The following is an 18732-nucleotide window of genomic DNA, read 5'->3' on the forward strand; positions in this document are numbered from 1 at the left end:
CATGCCAATGTTACTCCAAAAGTGGCACTGGAGTATTTTAATAACTTAAACGTTCTCTAAACCACTGAGACATTCACCTTTCTTCATTATAACACTCCGACGATGGTCAGATCCATCCCAATAACTGAATGTGATCTCAATTTCTTCTTCCTTCAACGCGTTCTGCTTTCTACCCCATTCTTGTCTCAATTCTTCCCTAAGTTTATTTTCCTCCTCGTCCCTTTCGATAATTCCTTCGCGTGTAAACGGGATTGATCTCCTCGGCATCAGCTCCCTGCCGTCAATATATACCTGTGAACAGGCTCCTTGATCTCCTCGGTATCAGCTCTCTGCTGTCAATATGTAATACCTCTACAAAGTAAAAATGTATTGTATAATCAGAATACTAGCAACGTGCACAACTTCATTTGACGTTATAATTGGGTACAACATTCATCGCACGATACTGTTATAATTGCAAATCGGAAACGTACCTCGAGTCCAGCTCTTCTGCGATCAACGAAGTCGGGATCGAACGTGTCAGTCGTCACTTTCTGCCAAGCGTAGAGAACCTTCTTTTCCGGCAGCGGTGATAACACGATGTAGGGATACGAAATCTCGGGATAAGCACGAAGCAATTCAATTTTCAATTCAGTATATCGCCGGCACGATTACGGTGTTACTGCCGTTTCGCGTACGCGCGTATGCGCGCGTTGTCGCACCTTATACCTCGCGACAGCGTGCGGCTCGTGCAAATGTTAACGCGCGGCCGCAATCGCGCGGCAGAAACGCCTCGTGTGAACAGGCTCCTTGATCTCAGTATCAGAGCTCCCTGCTGTCAATATAAAAAATAATATAATAGGTTATTAACCTGTATGTATAAACACTCACGTAAACGTAGTATAAACAGTAAATAAAATAGTACAAGTATAACAGTATATATAGAATAAGATAATTATAGGATAATTACATAAAACAATTACCTTGAATTAATCGTCGCGTCGCGTAAAGAGTCACGGTCGGTCTCGCTCCGCGCGTACTACCATGTCTCTCTCGAGATAGGTTATAACTGATGAACTGACTGACACTCTGACAGCGCGTTAAACGAACGCACTGTCTGCACTGCACTGCACTGCACTGCACTGCGATACTAACGCTGCTAGCCGCCAGTGTCGAAAAAGTGAAAGTGACGTTCTCTGTTTGTTACATGTATGTTATAATGAATGAGAGCGGTTGACGTAGAAAGTATCTTAAAAAAAATTTTTGACATTTGGACTTTGCGTTGCAATATCTCCGCTCGTAGGGCACGTAGCGGAATATTATAAAAGAAACTTCCCCCTAATTGGACCCCAAGCTATCGATCAAGCCTAATTAGAACTTGATCCGTTCACTCGTTATCGAGATCTCAACATCTCGTATACCCGCAACCCGTCGCGTCGCGTAAAAGAGTCACGGTGCGGTCTCGCTTCGCGTGTACTTGGCGCGAGACACTACCGTGTCTCTTGATTATGTATTATGCGTCGTATTATGTGCGTTGTATTATGATCATCTAGGAATCATGCCGACTTGTTGCGTGAGAAATTGCAAAAGTCGTTCCGGTGGAGCTACGAAAACGAAAGACATCAAGTTCTTTCCATTTCCGCAAAATCGCGAATTAAAAGAAAAATGGCTCGAAGCTTGCCACCGAGAAGAAGAAAATTTAAACATAAACAGCGGTAAATTTCAAGAATCATTTGAATTCGTATACAGTATAAAAACGTTACCTAATTTTATTCTGTTTGAATAAAATATTTATTTTTTTCGTTACATGTCTTTTTATTATTATTTAAGTAAATTGCGTTTCAACCGAGGTTTCAACCCTTCTTCCTCACACTATAATTCAGAATCTACACTGTGGACGTGCGGTTAATTGACTCTAATCAAATTACGTAACCAAACTAGAACAGAATTAAAACAGAAGTTTAATAAATAAACTAATAAATGTAAGTTTAATTGTCATTAGTTTATTTATTTATTTAAGGTTTTATCTAAAATTTTACATGATTCACACATTTTTATTTCTTATAAGCGAACTTCACCTTAAAGTGAGCGCAACAAAATGGGTCGCCTCCTGATTGGTTCAACCGCCAAAGCTGCCGCCATTATGCGCAATGCTTCACCTTGTTTTTTACACCATGGGACAGACTAAACGAAATTTGGAGACTAGAATCAAAGAACATAGTGCTGATATTAAAAAGCATCCAAGCAATCATTCTGTCGTTAGCAAGCATAAGACCTCTTGCAATCATGATTTTAATTGGTCTAGTCCCAAAGTTCTACACAGTGAGACACATTTCAAAAAGAGAGAGATCGCCAAAATAGTGTTTATAAAAAAAGATAACAACACTATTAATTTACAGAAGGACACTGACAACCTTCCGGTGATATATTAGGCCAGTCAAATTAGACATTTGAGGTCGAAAGTGATGCGAACTTTTTTATTCCTTTTTAGGCGTGTAAAGGGTGTTTAGAAAATCTTATTTCTGAGTTGTCGTGTTATTTGACCCAGAGCTTTTTGAGGGGGGAGGGAAAACCAAAATTTTCGCGGTTTTTTGCATTTATCTCGTTTCGATTAATAGATAGCACTTTTTCGCTCCTGAGAAAGTTGTAGGGCTTGAAAAAACGAAAAAAATGAGCGGTGACTCGTTCCGATTCGTCAAAAATTGAGCCCAGGGGAGCCTCCGGAAGTCGCGCGTGTCGAGCCGAGCGTTCGGAACTCGGCGCGTTTTTCGCTTCTGTCTCTTTTCTGATAAATGCAATCGAAAAATGACTAATATGCAATAATTAATGTAACTGAACAATTTCTTAAATTAAAATGACTTTCGTGCCGATCACATGACTTTCAGGCTCTCTACTGTATGCAATTTTCAATGAATTTCGATGTAATGTGCGGCTAATGGTAGGTATTTTTATCCTCTACAAGTTTCATATTAATCATTTTTCGATTGCATTTATCAGAAAAGAGACAAAAGCGAAAAACGCGCCGAGTTCCGGAGACTCCCCTAGGCTCAATTTTTGACAAATCGGAACGAGTCACCGCTCATTTTCTTCGTTTTTTCAAGCCCTATACAACTTTCTCACGAACGAAAAAGTGCTATCTATTAATCGAAACGAGATAAATGCAAAAAACCGCGAAAATTTTGGTTTTTCCTCCCCCCCCCCCTCAAAAAGCTCTGGGTCAAATAACACGACAACTCAGAAATAAGCTTTTCTAAACACCCCCAACACGCCTAAAAAGGAATAAAAAAGTTAGCATTACTTTCGAGCAAAAGCCTTTTTTTTTGTTTAATTTGACTGGCCTATATGATAAAATAATAAATTTAATGTAAGCGCTTTCGGTTACCTCTGCCTTTGTTTTTCACTCAGTCGTCCGTTGTCATCTGAGGTGATCGCACTACCGAACACCACACGATTATGACTCTTCAATCGTTTATTACCATTCGACACACAAAACACGTAAGCGGTGCTCTCTTTGCTCCTTTATTATAATTCTTTTTATCATTTCCTTTCCGTATTATACTTTAGTTCGTAAACTCTTTATTATACTCTTTTTGTCGTTTAGTTCGTAGACTCATTGCTGCCACACTGTGTACATACAATGAAGTGTTTTGCAAGCGCTTAAATGTAATATACGCACTTGATAAGGACCGGAATCTCGGTTGAAACGCGTTGTGCTTTTTAAATAAAGACTGCCAGTTTGGTTGAAGTAAAGGATTTTGTTCGATTTATTACTCACTGGCGAAGAAAAAGTATCTTATCTGATAAAAATAAGTAAAAATGCAATTAAAAAATAGAAAATATTCGAATTTCCTCTTTATCTATAGATCAAAATTTCAGGATTGCTGTCTATAAAATCAAATTTTTTGATAACCATCGGTAGAGTCTATCTTATTTAAAAAAGTTATTTTCGAAAAAATTAAAGAAAAAATCCCTTAAAAAATCGATCTTTATATCCTTGGCTATACAAGGACAGATATAGACCGGTAACATAGAAAACAATCGAAATTATCGACATCACGCGAGTTCAGCCTTTGGTGTATGGCAGCTCCATAAATCTTAAAAAAAAAAAACAATCATATTGTCTATTAAAAATTTTTTCGATATTTTCTTCGAAAAGTACAGTACAAAACGAAAAAAAAAATTACCTTATTTTTTACAATATTTTTTTATTTTACTTTTTTCTTCTTAGTTCCAAACATTTAAAATTTTAAACTGCATTTTTTTTTAATCCATAATTAAGTATGGGTAGAGATAAAAATCTAAAAAAAAAATCATGGAAGCTACTTTCATTTAGTATAAAAACACAAAGAAATTTCCGCCAAATCAAAAATGGTCGAGGAAAATCCTCGGTGATTTGGCATGGAATGCCCTATATATGTATATTGCTTAAAAAGATAATTACAGTACAACAATTTAAAAAAAATAAAACCCAAGTGATATATATCTTCGTGTTCCCATTCAAGCAGGGTCCTATTTCAACCCAAGTGGTAGTAGCATTACCCATACAGCACATGTAGATACTGTTCTCAGTATCTACTAGATACTGAGAACGTTCGAAAGATATCGCAGCAGTATATTGCATATATTCTCGAAACATTTGAGATACGTACTACGATTTACTGCGGACATACTGAGAAGATTTCTATGTTTGCTTTTTTCCAGTTCGTAGTATATACTGAGAATATTTTGCAGTAAATACCAAGAACATCACAAGTACTAATATAGAACTAAGGATAGAATGTACACGGTGTACTTATTATGTTAGATTAAATTAATAAAATTATAAACAAAATAATAAATTTCTTTCGCCAGTATAGAATAACAATTCAAGTAATTTCTTTAAATTGACCGTGACTGGCAATATATAACGTTTTTCCGATATGATAATAAAATTATGTTCGTTGCCTTCTGCACTGTGCTACGTGAGATATAAGGATCACTTATTGAAGTATTTCAAAGAGAAACGCGCGGTTTAAATTCAAAGAAACCTGCACCTGCCAATTTGCTATTTTCTGTTTTGTAGCTGATGAGTACGTACTTATGTACTTATTATGCTCAATAAAAGTAACAAAACCTGTCGGAAAATAATTATTTTTAATTTTTATTTCTGATGTTCTTCCAAAATGTCTGTATTTATAAAATTACATTTTCTACTTGTGATCCCTATCTGCGTAACTACGCCCAATTATATTATAATTAAAACAAACAAAATCTCATTAAACGAGTTAAATCTCATCGAGATATAAATTTACACGCCGACAATCGTCAGGGAAAGCGGATTGATAGAAGAGATCTGATCGGGCCGGACGTACAATAGACACCGCGACACAATAGCATGATCACGACTAAATTAGATCGGTCTATCGATTGGTTCGTTGACTCGCAACAAACTTGCCACAATGCTGGAGTTAGATACGGCCGTGACTTATTTCTGATAAAAGCGCGTGACGTCAGTATCTTTACGCGACAAAATCTGAGGAGTTCAACGCGAAAACGAGATGAGACGAAAGCAATCCGCAGAATCCGTTTTTGAGACCTGCAAGTCCCAGACTTGCGATATTTCTGCGTCTCTCTCCCTCTCTCTCTCTCTCTCTCTCTCTCTCTCTCTCTCTCTCTCTCTCTCTCTCTCTCTCTCTCTCTCTCTCTCCCTCTCTCTCCAGTCTTCGAATTATTCGTCCGTGAAAGCTTTGGTTGCACGAAACTCCAAATACAAATTTTATGCTATAAAATATTCTTATTCTATCCTAAGAAGATTCTACAAAATTTAAAAAAATGCTATTCTGAAATATATAAATTAATATATATTTTTGTATTATTGCTCCTTTTCTTTTAACTGCGTTTTAAAGTTATCTATTCGACAGTGACGAACACTGCTGGAGCAATAATGAGACCGAGAGATTTGAAACAATTAAGATGTTTCGTAAATCACATAAAGGAGCTTACGGAAGGTTACGACCTCGCAACGTGACGCCGAAAACGAAGAGCTCAATGGCTATTCAGCTAGTAGGTCAACCAGGCGCTCAACGAACAATCGCTCGTTGCTTCGTGACATCCCAGTCATTGCCAGAGGAACAGAGACGGTCGAACATATTGATACAGGGCAAGTTTTTTCGGCCCAGCTATACCGTGCCGAGCCGAGCCGAGAAGGAAAAACCCCCGTATCTTCCATTAATCCTCATCCTCTTCGTCTCTCTCGCTCATGTACATCCTCCGCGTATATCAAGCACCTACCTACCTACCTATCTACCTACCTACCTACCTACCTACCTATCTACCTATCTACCTATCTACCTACCTAGTACCTACCTACAAACCTACCAACCTACTTACCCTGCAACCCAGACCTATAATTTCCAGGCAACGCAGAGGCCTACACCCTGAGCCCGGAGCCGGGCGAGGACCTGCCAGGCGCCGGCGGAGAGTCAGGAGGCAGAGGGCGAGCGCGCACGCGCGTGTCCTTCGCCGCCGCCGCCGCCGTCGACGGCGACGTCGACGTCGACGTTGACGACGACGGTGATACGCCACCGCCGCTGGAGCGGGGAGAAGGGACCTGTTTACAGGATAACAGGATCCTCTTCTCCTACAGTCGCTCCAGTCCATCGTCGCGATACACCATCGGCGCATCCGTCACGGCACGGCGGCCGTACGACCGCGCACACATACACGTACGCACCCACATACACGCAACCCTCGGGCGCGTGCTACCCGCGCAAGAGCTCTATCCATATTGCTGTGCATCGCGCGCGCGCCACACGCCTATCACTATCCGCTTTATTCCGCTTCACTCGTATGAACCCGCGCGATTATTGCTCTCTTTTTCACAGCCGCCGCCGCCGCCGCCGCCGCCGCTGCTGCCGCTGCCGCCACCGCCGCCGCCGCAGCCGCAGCTGCAGCCGCAACAGCAGCCGTAGCCGCAGCCGCAGCCGCAGCCGCAGCCGCAGCTGCCGATATCACCGCCGCCGTAGTGTCTCTTCTTTTTATTTCCTCTTCCTCTTTTCGGCACAGAAAGAGAGTCTATGTGCGGTGGTGGTGCTATCGCGCGTTTCCCGATATCGTTCGGCAACAGGTGAGTCACGCACTCTCCGCGCTCCCTGTTCATCTATCCGCCCATACGGTCTATATTACCTTTCGTTCGTTCTCCCACGTCTCCGTAACGCGTTCCGTATGTTCATGTGATGCACGCGTGAATTGCGTGTGCTGTTTATCGCTACCTCGCGGCATCGCATTCTTCGTCCTCGGCGACGACTATATCCCGCGCGAAGAATATGGCCTCGTTCGCAATTTCACGGGGCGCGTAGTCGCGATAACTGCGTCTCCACCAACGAGTATTCTTTCCTGCGCTACTGTGGTGATTTTCTAATCGTATTTGCACGAGATGCGTTACATGAACGAACGACGAAGAAGGCGCGACGAAAGCGGCGCGCGAGAAAAAAAAATTATGGACGAAAATAGGAGCAAGATTGGAAATTTACCAAGAAATCCGGCGAGATAACATCGCCGCGGGACATCAAGCCGAAAATCGGGGATGCTATTAGAAGGTTGCGCTCGCGCGTACGCTACTAACGCTAACAGGTCGCGCGCTAATATCGATTTACTGGAGCGGATAACGCCCGTTAACGTCAATTTAACTAGAACTTATGGCGATTAAGATTTCATGGAGCGATATTAATTTTACGGGAGAACGTGGGCGAGAGAGGAATGTCTCTACCTCACAACGGGAGGAACAATTAGCTGACGGGAGGAAAGAAAGAAACAAACGCAGTTCAAAAAAGCGCTTATCAGAAATCATATTTCCTGCACGGGAAGTCCTTCAAGAAAGAAGCAAGAGTTCGAGGGATGAGAAATACCCCTTTCGCCCTTGTTTAACTTCCATTATTTGACTGTTTCTTGTGTCCTATCTCGCTCTTTCTCTCTTTCTCTTTCTAATCGCGACCTTTATACGCTATTACAAAAGCAGATGTTATCTTTATTGTTAATCACTATCTTTATTGTTAATCTTTTAACAAATAAAGGCATATTTGTGTAAGGTATACGTGTGTAAAGATCGTGTAGCTAACAATGAATGTGCACTCGCGCAACTAGTTACGTTTTCTAACGAACCAACTAAATAATTAACAACAATTCGGGTCAGTCGTGTATTGTGTTCGCCGAGCATCCGGAAAAAATTTCAGAGTCTTTCAGTAAGTTCATATTTTTGTATTAAGAATACGCAAAAACAATCTTTACTCCTGCATCTGGCTATAGGCCAGTCATATTAGACTAATTTAGGGGGTTAACCTTCCAATTATTCTTCCCAGGTTGCAACCACTATAAATCGCTTTGATTTGAGGTACTGTAAGTGGGATTTATTTTGCTTCGCAAAATTAATGCGCATTAAAAAGTTATTAACAATATTATCAACAAAAAACGCGATTTTTTTTATTTTTTCTCAAATATCTCAAAAACTGAGCAAAATAGGGTAACGGGTAACTAACTATACGTACCTTTTTTGTAGAGCGTAAAATTATCTACAATAATGATCTGAACAACATTTATCGTCAAGTCAGTCGTTTAGCTTGTATGCGCCGTCAAAGTCCGAGACTCGGATCCCGAAAACCCTCGATTTCATCGTTTTTTTGATGTTGCGTCGGTGATTTTTTTCCGTCATTTAAAATGGAATTAAAAATTCCCCAAAAATCACACATCATCTGAGAACTACAAAGAATACTTTTCAGGGTGTAACCGATTTTTTAGACCCTTTTTCTTTAGTTTGTAGCTATGTAAGCAAAAAATTTTGATTTTTTGGAATAGTCTTAGTTTTTCGCTGTTTTCAGGCCTTAGAATTTATTTGAGACGAATTTTATCGTATGCATCTTGTTGTGGATGAAATTTGCAACAAAAAAGGACCCTTGTATTTTTTTCGTACGACAAACGCTGATTTTTTTATTGACGCGCAAAGTTATCCAATATTGCGTACAGGTCGGGTAACGCTTGTTTTACACTAAAATAATTATTTTTTATTAAAATTTACGTAATTTTTTGCATTATTATTGAACCATATTGCAAAGCCGTTTTCAACACATTCTCTCATTTTTACTTATTTATTAACAAATTGTTTATTTAAAAATTATTATAAACAATTAGAAAAACATGTTATATTCGTGTACTCGTCGTCTTATTTCAACTCGAAAAATGTTTTTAAAAAATTTATTCATGTTATTTATAACATTTATTCAAACATACAATGCATCTTTTGAAAAAAATACAAGGGTCCTTTTTTGTTGCAAATTTCGTCCACAACAAGACGCATATGATAAAGTTCGTCTCAAATAAATTCTAAGGCCTGAAAACAGCGAAAAACTAAGACTATTCCAAAAAATCAAAATTTTTTGCTTACATAGCTACAAACTAAAGAAAAAGGGTCTAAAAAATCGGTTACACCCTGAAAAGTATTCTTTGTAGTTCTCAGATGATGTGTGATTTTTGGGGAATTTTTAATTCCATTTTAAATGACGGAAAAAAATCACCGACGCAACATCAAAAAAACGATGAAATCGAGGGTTTTCGGGATCCGAGTCTCGGACTTTGACGGCGCATACAAGCTAAACGACTGACTTGACGATAAATGTTGTTCAGATCATTATTGTAGATAATTTTACGCTCTACAAAAAAGGTACGCATAGTTAGTTACCATATCTTACTTAGTTTTTAAGATATTTGATAAAAAATAAAAAAAATTGCGTTTTTGTTGATAATGTTGTTAATAACTTTTTAATGCGCATTAATTTTGCGAAGCAAAATAAATCCCACTTACAGCACCTCGAATCAAAGTGATTCATGGTGGTTGCAACCTGGGAAGAGTAATTGGAAGGTTCGATGTCTAATATGACTGGCTTACTATGGAAGTGCGAAAAAACGATATCTTCCCTCATGAAGATTGGTACATTTCAAATGCCAAAGTATTTACAGAGAAAAACAAAATATTCTGATTTCTCTATAGTTTAAAAGAATTCATTTGTAAATGGTCGCTCATTGAAATGTTATGATACAAATACATATGATACAAATTGAGAGTGTTTTCTCTCTCTCTCTCTCTCTCTCTCTCTCTCTCTCTCTCTCTCTCTCTCTCTCTCTCTCTCTCCCCTTCTCTCCCTCTTTCTCCCTCTCTCCCTCTTTCTCCCTCTCCCTATCTCTCATTCTTTCGTATTTAGTTGCCCCTTTAAAAGAATCCTGTAGCGAAGGCCGAACTTTCTCGATGTTGATAATCTTAACATTTCTAATTCCGTTCAAATTAATTTTCTATGTTACTGGCCTATATCTGTCCTTGTCTAACGAGATATTTATACGATATATCTGTCCTTGTCTGATTGCTGCACCATCTCTCGCTACACGTAATACTGCTTATCCTATCAACCTGCATGTGCCTCTGCTTAATAAAACTTTATTAGAAAAAAATCTTTTTTTCTAGGCTTTGAATCTTAGTTTTATTTGCACGATATTGTTCCTACATGTTGTCCGTAGTGCAATTGGGTATTATTTTGTATATATAAACTGAAGTATTTTTGTTTAAGCAAAGAATATTGTCGTCAGGTGACAGCAGTAAATTTTTAATTTTTTTTTGTTTCTGATATGAAATCGTGTGTCCTGCACTAGATTTTTGTGCGTACTTTAATTCTGTAAAAGAGTTTTGCAATTCTGTAAAGCCAATTCAAAGATTTCTTTTAATAAAGAAATGTCGGTATAACTACTGCCACTATAGGATCCCCTTGATTATGTATACATTTGTATGTAAGGGAACTCATTTTACATACACATATATAGGATTTAGGAACACGATTTCATTTATTCTAGTCACAACATATCCGCAAATTTTAAACGAAACATTCAAAGATTTTCTCCTTCATAAAAATATTATTTGCTCCGTTTTTCACAAGCTCTTCTCCTGAATGTTTAACCCATGGTTGAAAACGGCAACTGTAAACAGTCAGTTTTTCTATTTTATAGCAAATCGATATCGATATCGAGAGAGAGAGAGAGAGAGAAAAAGAGAGAGAGAGGTTCAATATTTATACAGGATTACTTAACGTACTGGGATGAAAAAGCGAGTTTCCAAATTAAGCCGCAGATCAGCAAATCAGTAACGAAACCTCATTTCCGCTTAATTTCATCTTCCAATGTCGATAATCAAAAAGTTGCTGATGATAGCAATGCCTCAGAGAGACTCAATCTCCGATTCAAAGAATTTTATGATTTGGACATTTCGTACAACATAAAAGCACGGAGATAAAATTCAATTGATCATGAAATACGGGAATTTTAAATTAAATCTTTACAAAGAAAAAAGACCAATAGATCACATAGACATATAGAGCATCTTTTAAAAAATAAAATAAAATAAAATAAAATAAAATAAATTTTGTTTTTATGAAATAAAACACGAATGAAAGTGTTATTTATACTGTATCAAAAATAAGTTTATTAAAGCATATTACAGAACTTCAATTTTATAAAATCAAACAGTCTATATTGAAATTCAGGGATTATTTACAAAGGCCTATCTGCCTTTGTATTACTAATAAATTATACACTAATATTAAGCACGTTCAACATATTTGTTTCATTCTGCTTATTTGTAAGAACGGAAATGGATATGTAAAATTAAATCAAACAATTTAAAAATTACAAAAATTTGCCATAATATAATTGTGCAGTATAAATTTATATCTCTTTTTCTACTCTCTCTCTCTCTCTCTCTCTCTCTCTCTCTCTCTCTCTCTCTCTCTCTCTCTCTCTCTCTCTCTCTCTCTCTCTCCCTCTCCCTCTCCTTCTCTCTCTCTCTCTCTCTCTCCCTCTCCCTCTCCTTCTCCATTTCTTTAAATTTGCCGACCAATCCCTGTAATCCTTCAATTCTTAATAAAACTTATTTTAATTATCGTCATTTATCTTGTCAGAGAACAATATGAATAGAGGAAAGAACAAAATAAAAAACAATTTAAATTTCTGCTCTTGCGATGATCGGAGCAATTTCGCGGAGCGAATTTCTCTCAATTCGTCTATTTTTCGTATGGTCGCGCAAATTTACAAAAATTTGTGCGTAACAATGGCAGCGATAAAAGTGATGTTTAAAATCGATGTAATTTGGACAAATCCGATTTTCACGTGTTACACAGGTACGGGAAAACGAACCTCACATCGCAGTGTATTCCATTGTCACGAACGAATATAGAAATCGTTTTCCCGATATTACACTTATATTTCGCCATTCTCCTTCACATAACCCCTCTTTCCCTAAAACGATAGAATAACGTGGCCAACGTGATTTTGGTTTGGCAGATAATAAACGGGCGAGGTCAACGCTGATTCTCTGAAGGGCCTTTGGCTGGCTGGCCATCATCATGTTCGCGAAGTCCAGAGGCAGCAGCACGGCGCCGTGCGACTTGCTTCCCGATTCGATACGTAACACATATGAAATCGGAAAGCAGTCCGCTACGGCCGGACCAGAGAACGTCTGGCGCATATACGACGGCTATCGGAAAAAGGATGGGATGGTAAATTAGTCGCGGGAGAACTCCCTTTTGCCCCTTTTATTTTTTTATTTCCTTTTTCTTAGCGTTTCTTAAACGATATCAATAAACGGATTAGTTATCGCTAACGACCGATTCCTATCAACGTCGATATCTTTAACCGTGATTTATTATAGTTTCCTATTTTTTTAACGATACAATGCGACTCTAATAATATCCGGATAAAGAAATAGAAAGAGAAGTGGATCAAATCGCAGATTAGATTTGAATTAATTCGGATTCGGAAGTTTGGATTCTGAAAGATTCAAGTGCGAGAATGATTCGTTCGATCTCGAATCTAATATACTTGGCCGAGAGAAGATTGATTTTCGCGTTTGAATTTTCTAAACTCGCGATTCATAGAGCTCGACGACAGTGGATAGAAAAAGAGTGCAAGTGTTTGGCTCGGTTGCAGGAGGTCTCGATTTTTCTGTTCGACAAACGGTCCGTGGAGAAGCTGCACAAACCGAAACGCCGGGAAACAGTCACGGATATCCTGCGCAGGGGCGCTGCTCAGATGGAGCGGTACTCGCATCCGAAGCTTCTTCAGGTACGTGCATACGCAAGGTATTCGCGGCACGCGAATTCACTCGAGCTCTTTCAGCCGATAAACATATATTGCCGTTCGAGCGTTTTCGCGAGCCACTCCGTAAATCAATACGCGATATATTTGACCGGCGATTTAGGCGTATAAAGTGGAGGAGTGTGCGGACACCTTGGCCTTCGCGTCGGAGCCAGTCCTCGCAAGCCTGGCGAACGTCTTGGCGTACAAGGAACAATTGGCAAACGCGCTCACGGCGCAATCCTCGGGGCTGATGGGCAAGCAGAACCACCCGCCGACCACCAGCCACTACCGGTCGACCCTCGTCAAAGAGTACGAGCTGCACGAGTTGGAGGTCAAGTACGGGCTTCTACAGGTGAAAATATTTTAAAATATTTGAAAATGTTTTATAATTTTTATCTCTATAACCCATGGAATTTAAATTCATCTCCATAAAAATCATAAAATCTAAATTCTTCTCTCGACAAAAATTTGATATACGAAAAATGACGTTACAAGAAAAATATTTTTAAAAACCCCAAATTAAGAATTAAAATTGGATAAATACAATTGTTACTTTCTTCTTTGTAAAGTATACTCCGATAAACCAATTTTTAAAAGTCTCACTTCCCTTGTTTGTCTACTCTCGTGGACACCCTTTGGAGCTCCAGGGGCACCGATAATAGGATTCGTCCATTAGCAGTTAAGTCGCGTAAAACAAAATCACGGAAGAAAGTTACAGAGTGATGTGTTTTTAAACGCTTATACTCACGTTATTATAATATTGCTAGTACTTTTTCACACACACACACACACACACACAGACGCGAGCGAACGCGCGCACTGCGCAGCAACACAGAGAGAGAGAGAGAGAGAGAGAGAGAGAGACACGCGAGCGAGCGCGCGCAGCAACACACACACACACACACACACACATATCAGTGTTGTACATTAATCGAATAAAAATTTATTCGATTACAAATAACGAATAATTTTTTATTTATTACTTTTTATTTGTTGATTGAATTATTTATTATTAAAATTATTCGTTATATTCACAATAAAACATGTTTGTTCGTTATTTTTTATTCGAAAATAAAATAAAATAAAATATATGTATAAAAATTTTTGTCAACAAATGATAATATTTCGTGAACGTAAAGTTATAATTTATTAATTAGTATTTTTAATCTATATATATATATAAAAACAAATGTCCTAACTGACTGACTGACTGACTTATCAACTGATTGACTTATCAACGTCTAGCCCAAACCTAGAACCCCTGAAAACCTATAGAAACATAAAATTCGGGGAGTACATTTCTTTCACGTAAGCACCCATAAGAAATGATTTTTAGAAATTCGACCCTTAAGGAGATAAAAAGAGATAAATGTGTGTTACAGTAGCAAAGCATGGGTATCAAGCTAAGTGTTAAATAAATTAAAACAAGAAATTAAATACAATCAAAATAAAATTGGTTTTTATTTTGTTTTTTATTTTATTAATTAAAACTAATGACACAGGTTTTTAGTAAAATAAAAATAAAAAATTATTTTACTTAAAACCTGTGTCACTAGTTTTAATTAATAAAATAAAAAAAGAACAAAATAAAACCCAATTGTATTTATAAATAGAGAAAAAGAAATGTAATGAAAAAAGTACATGATCAACTTTAGTTCCCAAAAGTTTAGATTTCAGAATGTTATTAGTTGGTTTATAAAAAATTACTTAAAGATGTATGTCGCTTATGTCAAAATAAAGGGATAAAGCTGAAATTTACAGAGATTGTGCACTTACATATCCCAAAAATTTGTGTTAAATTTGCGATCGATTGTCCGACCTGTTTCTGAGATATTTGTTTTAAAAGTTACAGAAATTGTATGTATATATATATATATATATATATATATATATATATATATATATTCCCATGTAAATATCATAATATGTATCTCATCTGCTCATGTACGGTAAAAATGAATTAAATTTTTATGTTACACTTCTATGACATCGAGAATTGCAATTACGGTTTTTTAAGATTTTCTGTTTATATATATATTTTTTTTCAATTTTTTAATAATTTATTTAAACAATATCAAGTACAAAAATAGGACAAAATTGCTATTTTTACGCTTTTTCTGTTCCAATGATATATGAATAATTTCTGAGATTAACTCTACACTGTTTAATCAAGAAAACAAAATTATACTACATATAGCTATAGCGACATACATCTTTAAAAGTAATCAAAATTTATTTTTATTTGATACATTTTCATACGTTTTTCGAACATAATATCTGATATAATCGATGAGATTTGATTGTATTAAACAACCTACAAAATAAAATTATAAACTTAAAGTGATGCTGGAGCCGTCTGTATAACCGACAAAATTACCATTTTCTATGTTATCGACTATATCTGTCCTTGTATAGACAAAGATATAGACAAGGATAGCACGCTACATTGCACGCACATCGACATTATACTTTTATATTACGCTTCAAAATCTTGATTTCGAGGGTTTGTTTGATGTTTGTTTGATGTTTTTCTTGTTGTGCAATTCGGGGGAACTTGTTTTCGCGTTCGTACCAATGGTATATCTCTTATATGAAATACATCTTGTGACGAGCTGACAGCTCGCCGCAACTTGAGACGCCATATTGGGATAAAAGTAGGATAAGGAAATCTGTACTTCCGTAATTTTTTCTCGTTTTCTATATAAAATTGGAGTTCCCTCGAATTATTAATGTATGTACTGCAATTCTGGAGAAGGATTTTTAATTCTGTCAAATTAATACGACGCTACGTGCCGACAAAAAATGCCGGTAAAACAAACATAAACCAACTAACATTCTGAAATTTACACTTTTAAGAATCTAAAGTTGATTATGTACTTTTTTCATTATATTTATTTTTTTCTATTTATAAATAAAATTGATTTTTATTTTGTTTTTTATTTTATTAATTAAAACTAATGACACAATCAGTTTTTATTAAAATCAATTTTTATTTTTATTTTATTGATTGTAAATTTATTTTATTTCTTTGTTTTAATTTATTTAATATTAAAAATACTAATTAATAAATTATAACTTTACGTTCACGAGTAAAGTGAACTTTAAATTTCCATTGGTGCATCATTCTTCGTAATCAATTATTTTTTTTATTCATTACATTTTTGAATAAATATTATGAATTACGAATAAATTATTCATGATTCGTCTTGTTCGAATAATGAATAATCGAATTATTAGTTATTCATGAATAACGAATAAATTTATTTTATTCGTTATTCGGAATAAATTTTGCTCAACACTGACACTGACACACACACACACACACACACACACACACTCTCTCTCTCTCTCTCTCTCTCTCTCTCTCTCTCTCTCTCTCTCTTTCCTTCCTCTGATATAATATTCAATAGACGCACGATCGAAGGTTTCGATAAAAACTATCCCCTTGTGTTATATTACATTGTTACGATACAACGCGGATGTTAAGGTCGTTCTACATTAGTAGTCATCCATATTGTCGCAAGTCGCAAGAGACTTGCAATTAGAGCTTTTACATTGCAGTCGTAAGTCACAGCCAATCAAAAAAATAATTGTAAAAATGGGTTAGATTTCGATAACTCTGGCGCCTTAATTTGACGATGGTTTCTGGTAGTACTTTTAATGCTGAACAAAAAATTATATAGGTCTTATAGGGCTAACTGCTCTGGTTTTTGAGATATACAGTGTTAAACTGTATGTTACAGGTAAAGAATGTACACAAGAACACGCATACCTTTTCCACTCGAGACAAAAACGTAAACAACGTAAAATATTTCGAGATCTACCCTCTCTCGTCTGACTTGAATATAAGGCGAAACAAGATTTATCATTATCACGGTTCGTGTTTTCAATTTTTCACGCGAACCGAGGTTCACCCCCACCTCCCCCCTGCTTTCAGAGGAAGTACGGTAGCCCCTCCCTCGCTTACGTGTATACTGTTTATACACACACAATTAAAGTATTATTTAAAAATTCATATTAACTTTCCACGCATGAAAAGTTCACGCATACACTTTTCATGCGAACCGTGGTTCACCCCCACCTCCCCCCTGCTTTCGGGGGAAGTGCGGTAGCCCCTCCCTCGCTTACGTGTATACTGTTTATACACACACAATTAAAGTATTATTTAAAAATTCATATTAACTTTCCACGCATGAAAAGTTCACGCATATACTTTTTATGCAAACCGAGGTTCACCCCCACCTCCCCCCTGCTTTCGGGGAAAGTGCGGTAACCCCTCCCTCGCTTACGTGTGTACTGTTTATACACACACAATTGAAGTATTGGTAATTCTATAGAATAGGGCCTTTTCCAAATTTTGATATTTTCTTGCGGTTTTTTTGGTAAAAACCTTTGTTGTGATTCCGACAGTGATAATCAATCGGGGGAGCCCGAAAAATATGCACCCTATTTATTTTTTTACCTATTTTTATTTTATTTTTTTGTAATTGTATGAGAGGACCACCTTGGATGACCTTGATATTTTAGTACGTTGTAAGGTCACCCTCCTGAGTGACCTTCAGAAGGTTTCAGCCCGGTCCTGTAAACTTGGCACACCATACCTAAAAATCTAAAAGTTTTTTTAAAATTCTGACTTTCTTTTGAATAGTTCTAGAGTTCTAGATAAGCATTTTAAATAGTTCCGATGATTAATTACAAAAAAATCGAATTTGAAAATATGGTGCGCTAATTTCACGCAGCGCACCAAATCATGAAAATTAATTATTTCTTCGGAGTTTTAGTTTGTTTTTCAATAGTTCTACAGTTCTGTATCAAATATATCAATAGTTCTAGCAATTAGAGGCAAAAAATCGATTTCTGAAAATTTAGTGCCCAAACTGTAACACCTATCTAAGAAAGGTAACAGTTCCGATTGGATCGTATTTTTGCGATCTTTCCACATGGTTTTGCAAGAAATTTTAATCACTTTCCAGTAATGCAATTATTTTAAAAATAAAAACCATATTTAACACATAAGAAGAAATTTTTATTTGAGAATAATTTTTTTGACACGTGTTAGCCGATCTGATAAGAGTTCTGCGTAGCGTTCCCAAAATTCTACAAAAAAGTCATATAAGTTTTGTATGTGAAATAATTATTTTTTAAGTTTTCGCCGTTTTTAACATTTAAAAATTAACTTTTCGACAATTTTTGATAATTCTGTGTTTTATTATAATTTTCCTACAGTTCTAAACGTGTCTTAACGTTCCGAAGAGTTCTGGCAATAAGCATTATTTCTTTATTGTTTAAATAATTTTTTCTACCGGAAAAGCCGCATTTACGGGTATATGGGTGAGGCGCTGGCCGATTTTCGACAGTTCTGTGGGTTTTATTATAATTATCTTGTAGTTCTGAACGTGTTTAACGTTTTCCGAAGAGTTCTGGCGATAAGCATTATTTATTTGTTAAATAATTTTTTCTCCCGGGAAAACCGCTTTTACGGGTATATGGGTGAGGGCTGGCCGATTTTCGACAGTTTTGTGAATTTTATTATAATTATCTTGTAGTTTTTAACGTATTCTAACATTCCAAAGAGTTCTAGTGATAAAAATTATGTGATTATTTTTT

The 18732-nt window shown here is 36.7% G+C and overlaps 2 protein-coding genes across 18 annotated transcripts in view; one reads left to right on the forward strand and one right to left on the reverse strand.

Moving 5' to 3' along the window:
• LOC139821999 (uncharacterized) overlaps positions 1 to 18732 on the reverse strand; it is a 72884-nt gene that overhangs the window by 21485 nt on the left and 32667 nt on the right. For 3 of the 13 annotated variants that reach the window (XR_011734421.1, XR_011734416.1, XR_011734418.1), the window contains exons 1-3: positions 963 to 1116; positions 474 to 814; positions 78 to 351 (exon numbers count right to left, since the gene is read on the reverse strand). The exons of 1 other annotated variant lie outside the window; for it this stretch is intronic. Coding sequence is in view for 2 of the 12 variants with exons in the window: in XM_071793501.1 (XP_071649602.1) it covers positions 6349 to 6642 (294 nt within the window). In the remaining 10 variants the exon portion in view is untranslated. Of the gene's footprint in view, positions 1 to 77; positions 352 to 473; positions 815 to 962; positions 2182 to 3361; positions 4198 to 6348; positions 6643 to 7143; positions 8000 to 18732 lie in introns of those variants that run through there. 9 more of the 13 variants (XR_011734420.1, XR_011734419.1, XR_011734415.1 and 6 more) reach the window with 7 other exon arrangements.
• Positions 6556 to 18732, forward strand: part of Bma (SCY1-like protein bma) — a 36945-nt gene continuing 24768 nt past the window's right edge. For 3 of the 5 annotated variants that reach the window (XM_071793475.1, XM_071793479.1, XM_071793480.1), the window contains exons 1-4: positions 6947 to 7084; positions 12331 to 12545; positions 12976 to 13110; positions 13247 to 13477. In XM_071793475.1, coding sequence (XP_071649576.1) covers positions 12393 to 12545; positions 12976 to 13110; positions 13247 to 13477 — 519 coding nt within the window. In that variant the 5' untranslated portion in view covers positions 6947 to 7084; positions 12331 to 12392. Of the gene's footprint in view, positions 6684 to 6946; positions 7085 to 8045; positions 8199 to 12330; positions 12546 to 12975; positions 13111 to 13246; positions 13478 to 18732 lie in introns of those variants that run through there. The other 2 variants (XM_071793476.1, XM_071793478.1) reach the window with 2 other exon arrangements.

The sequence above is a fragment of the Temnothorax longispinosus genome, chromosome 11, assembly GCF_030848805.1.
Source record: "Temnothorax longispinosus isolate EJ_2023e chromosome 11, Tlon_JGU_v1, whole genome shotgun sequence".
NCBI classification, from domain to species: Eukaryota; Metazoa; Arthropoda; class Insecta; order Hymenoptera; family Formicidae; genus Temnothorax; species Temnothorax longispinosus.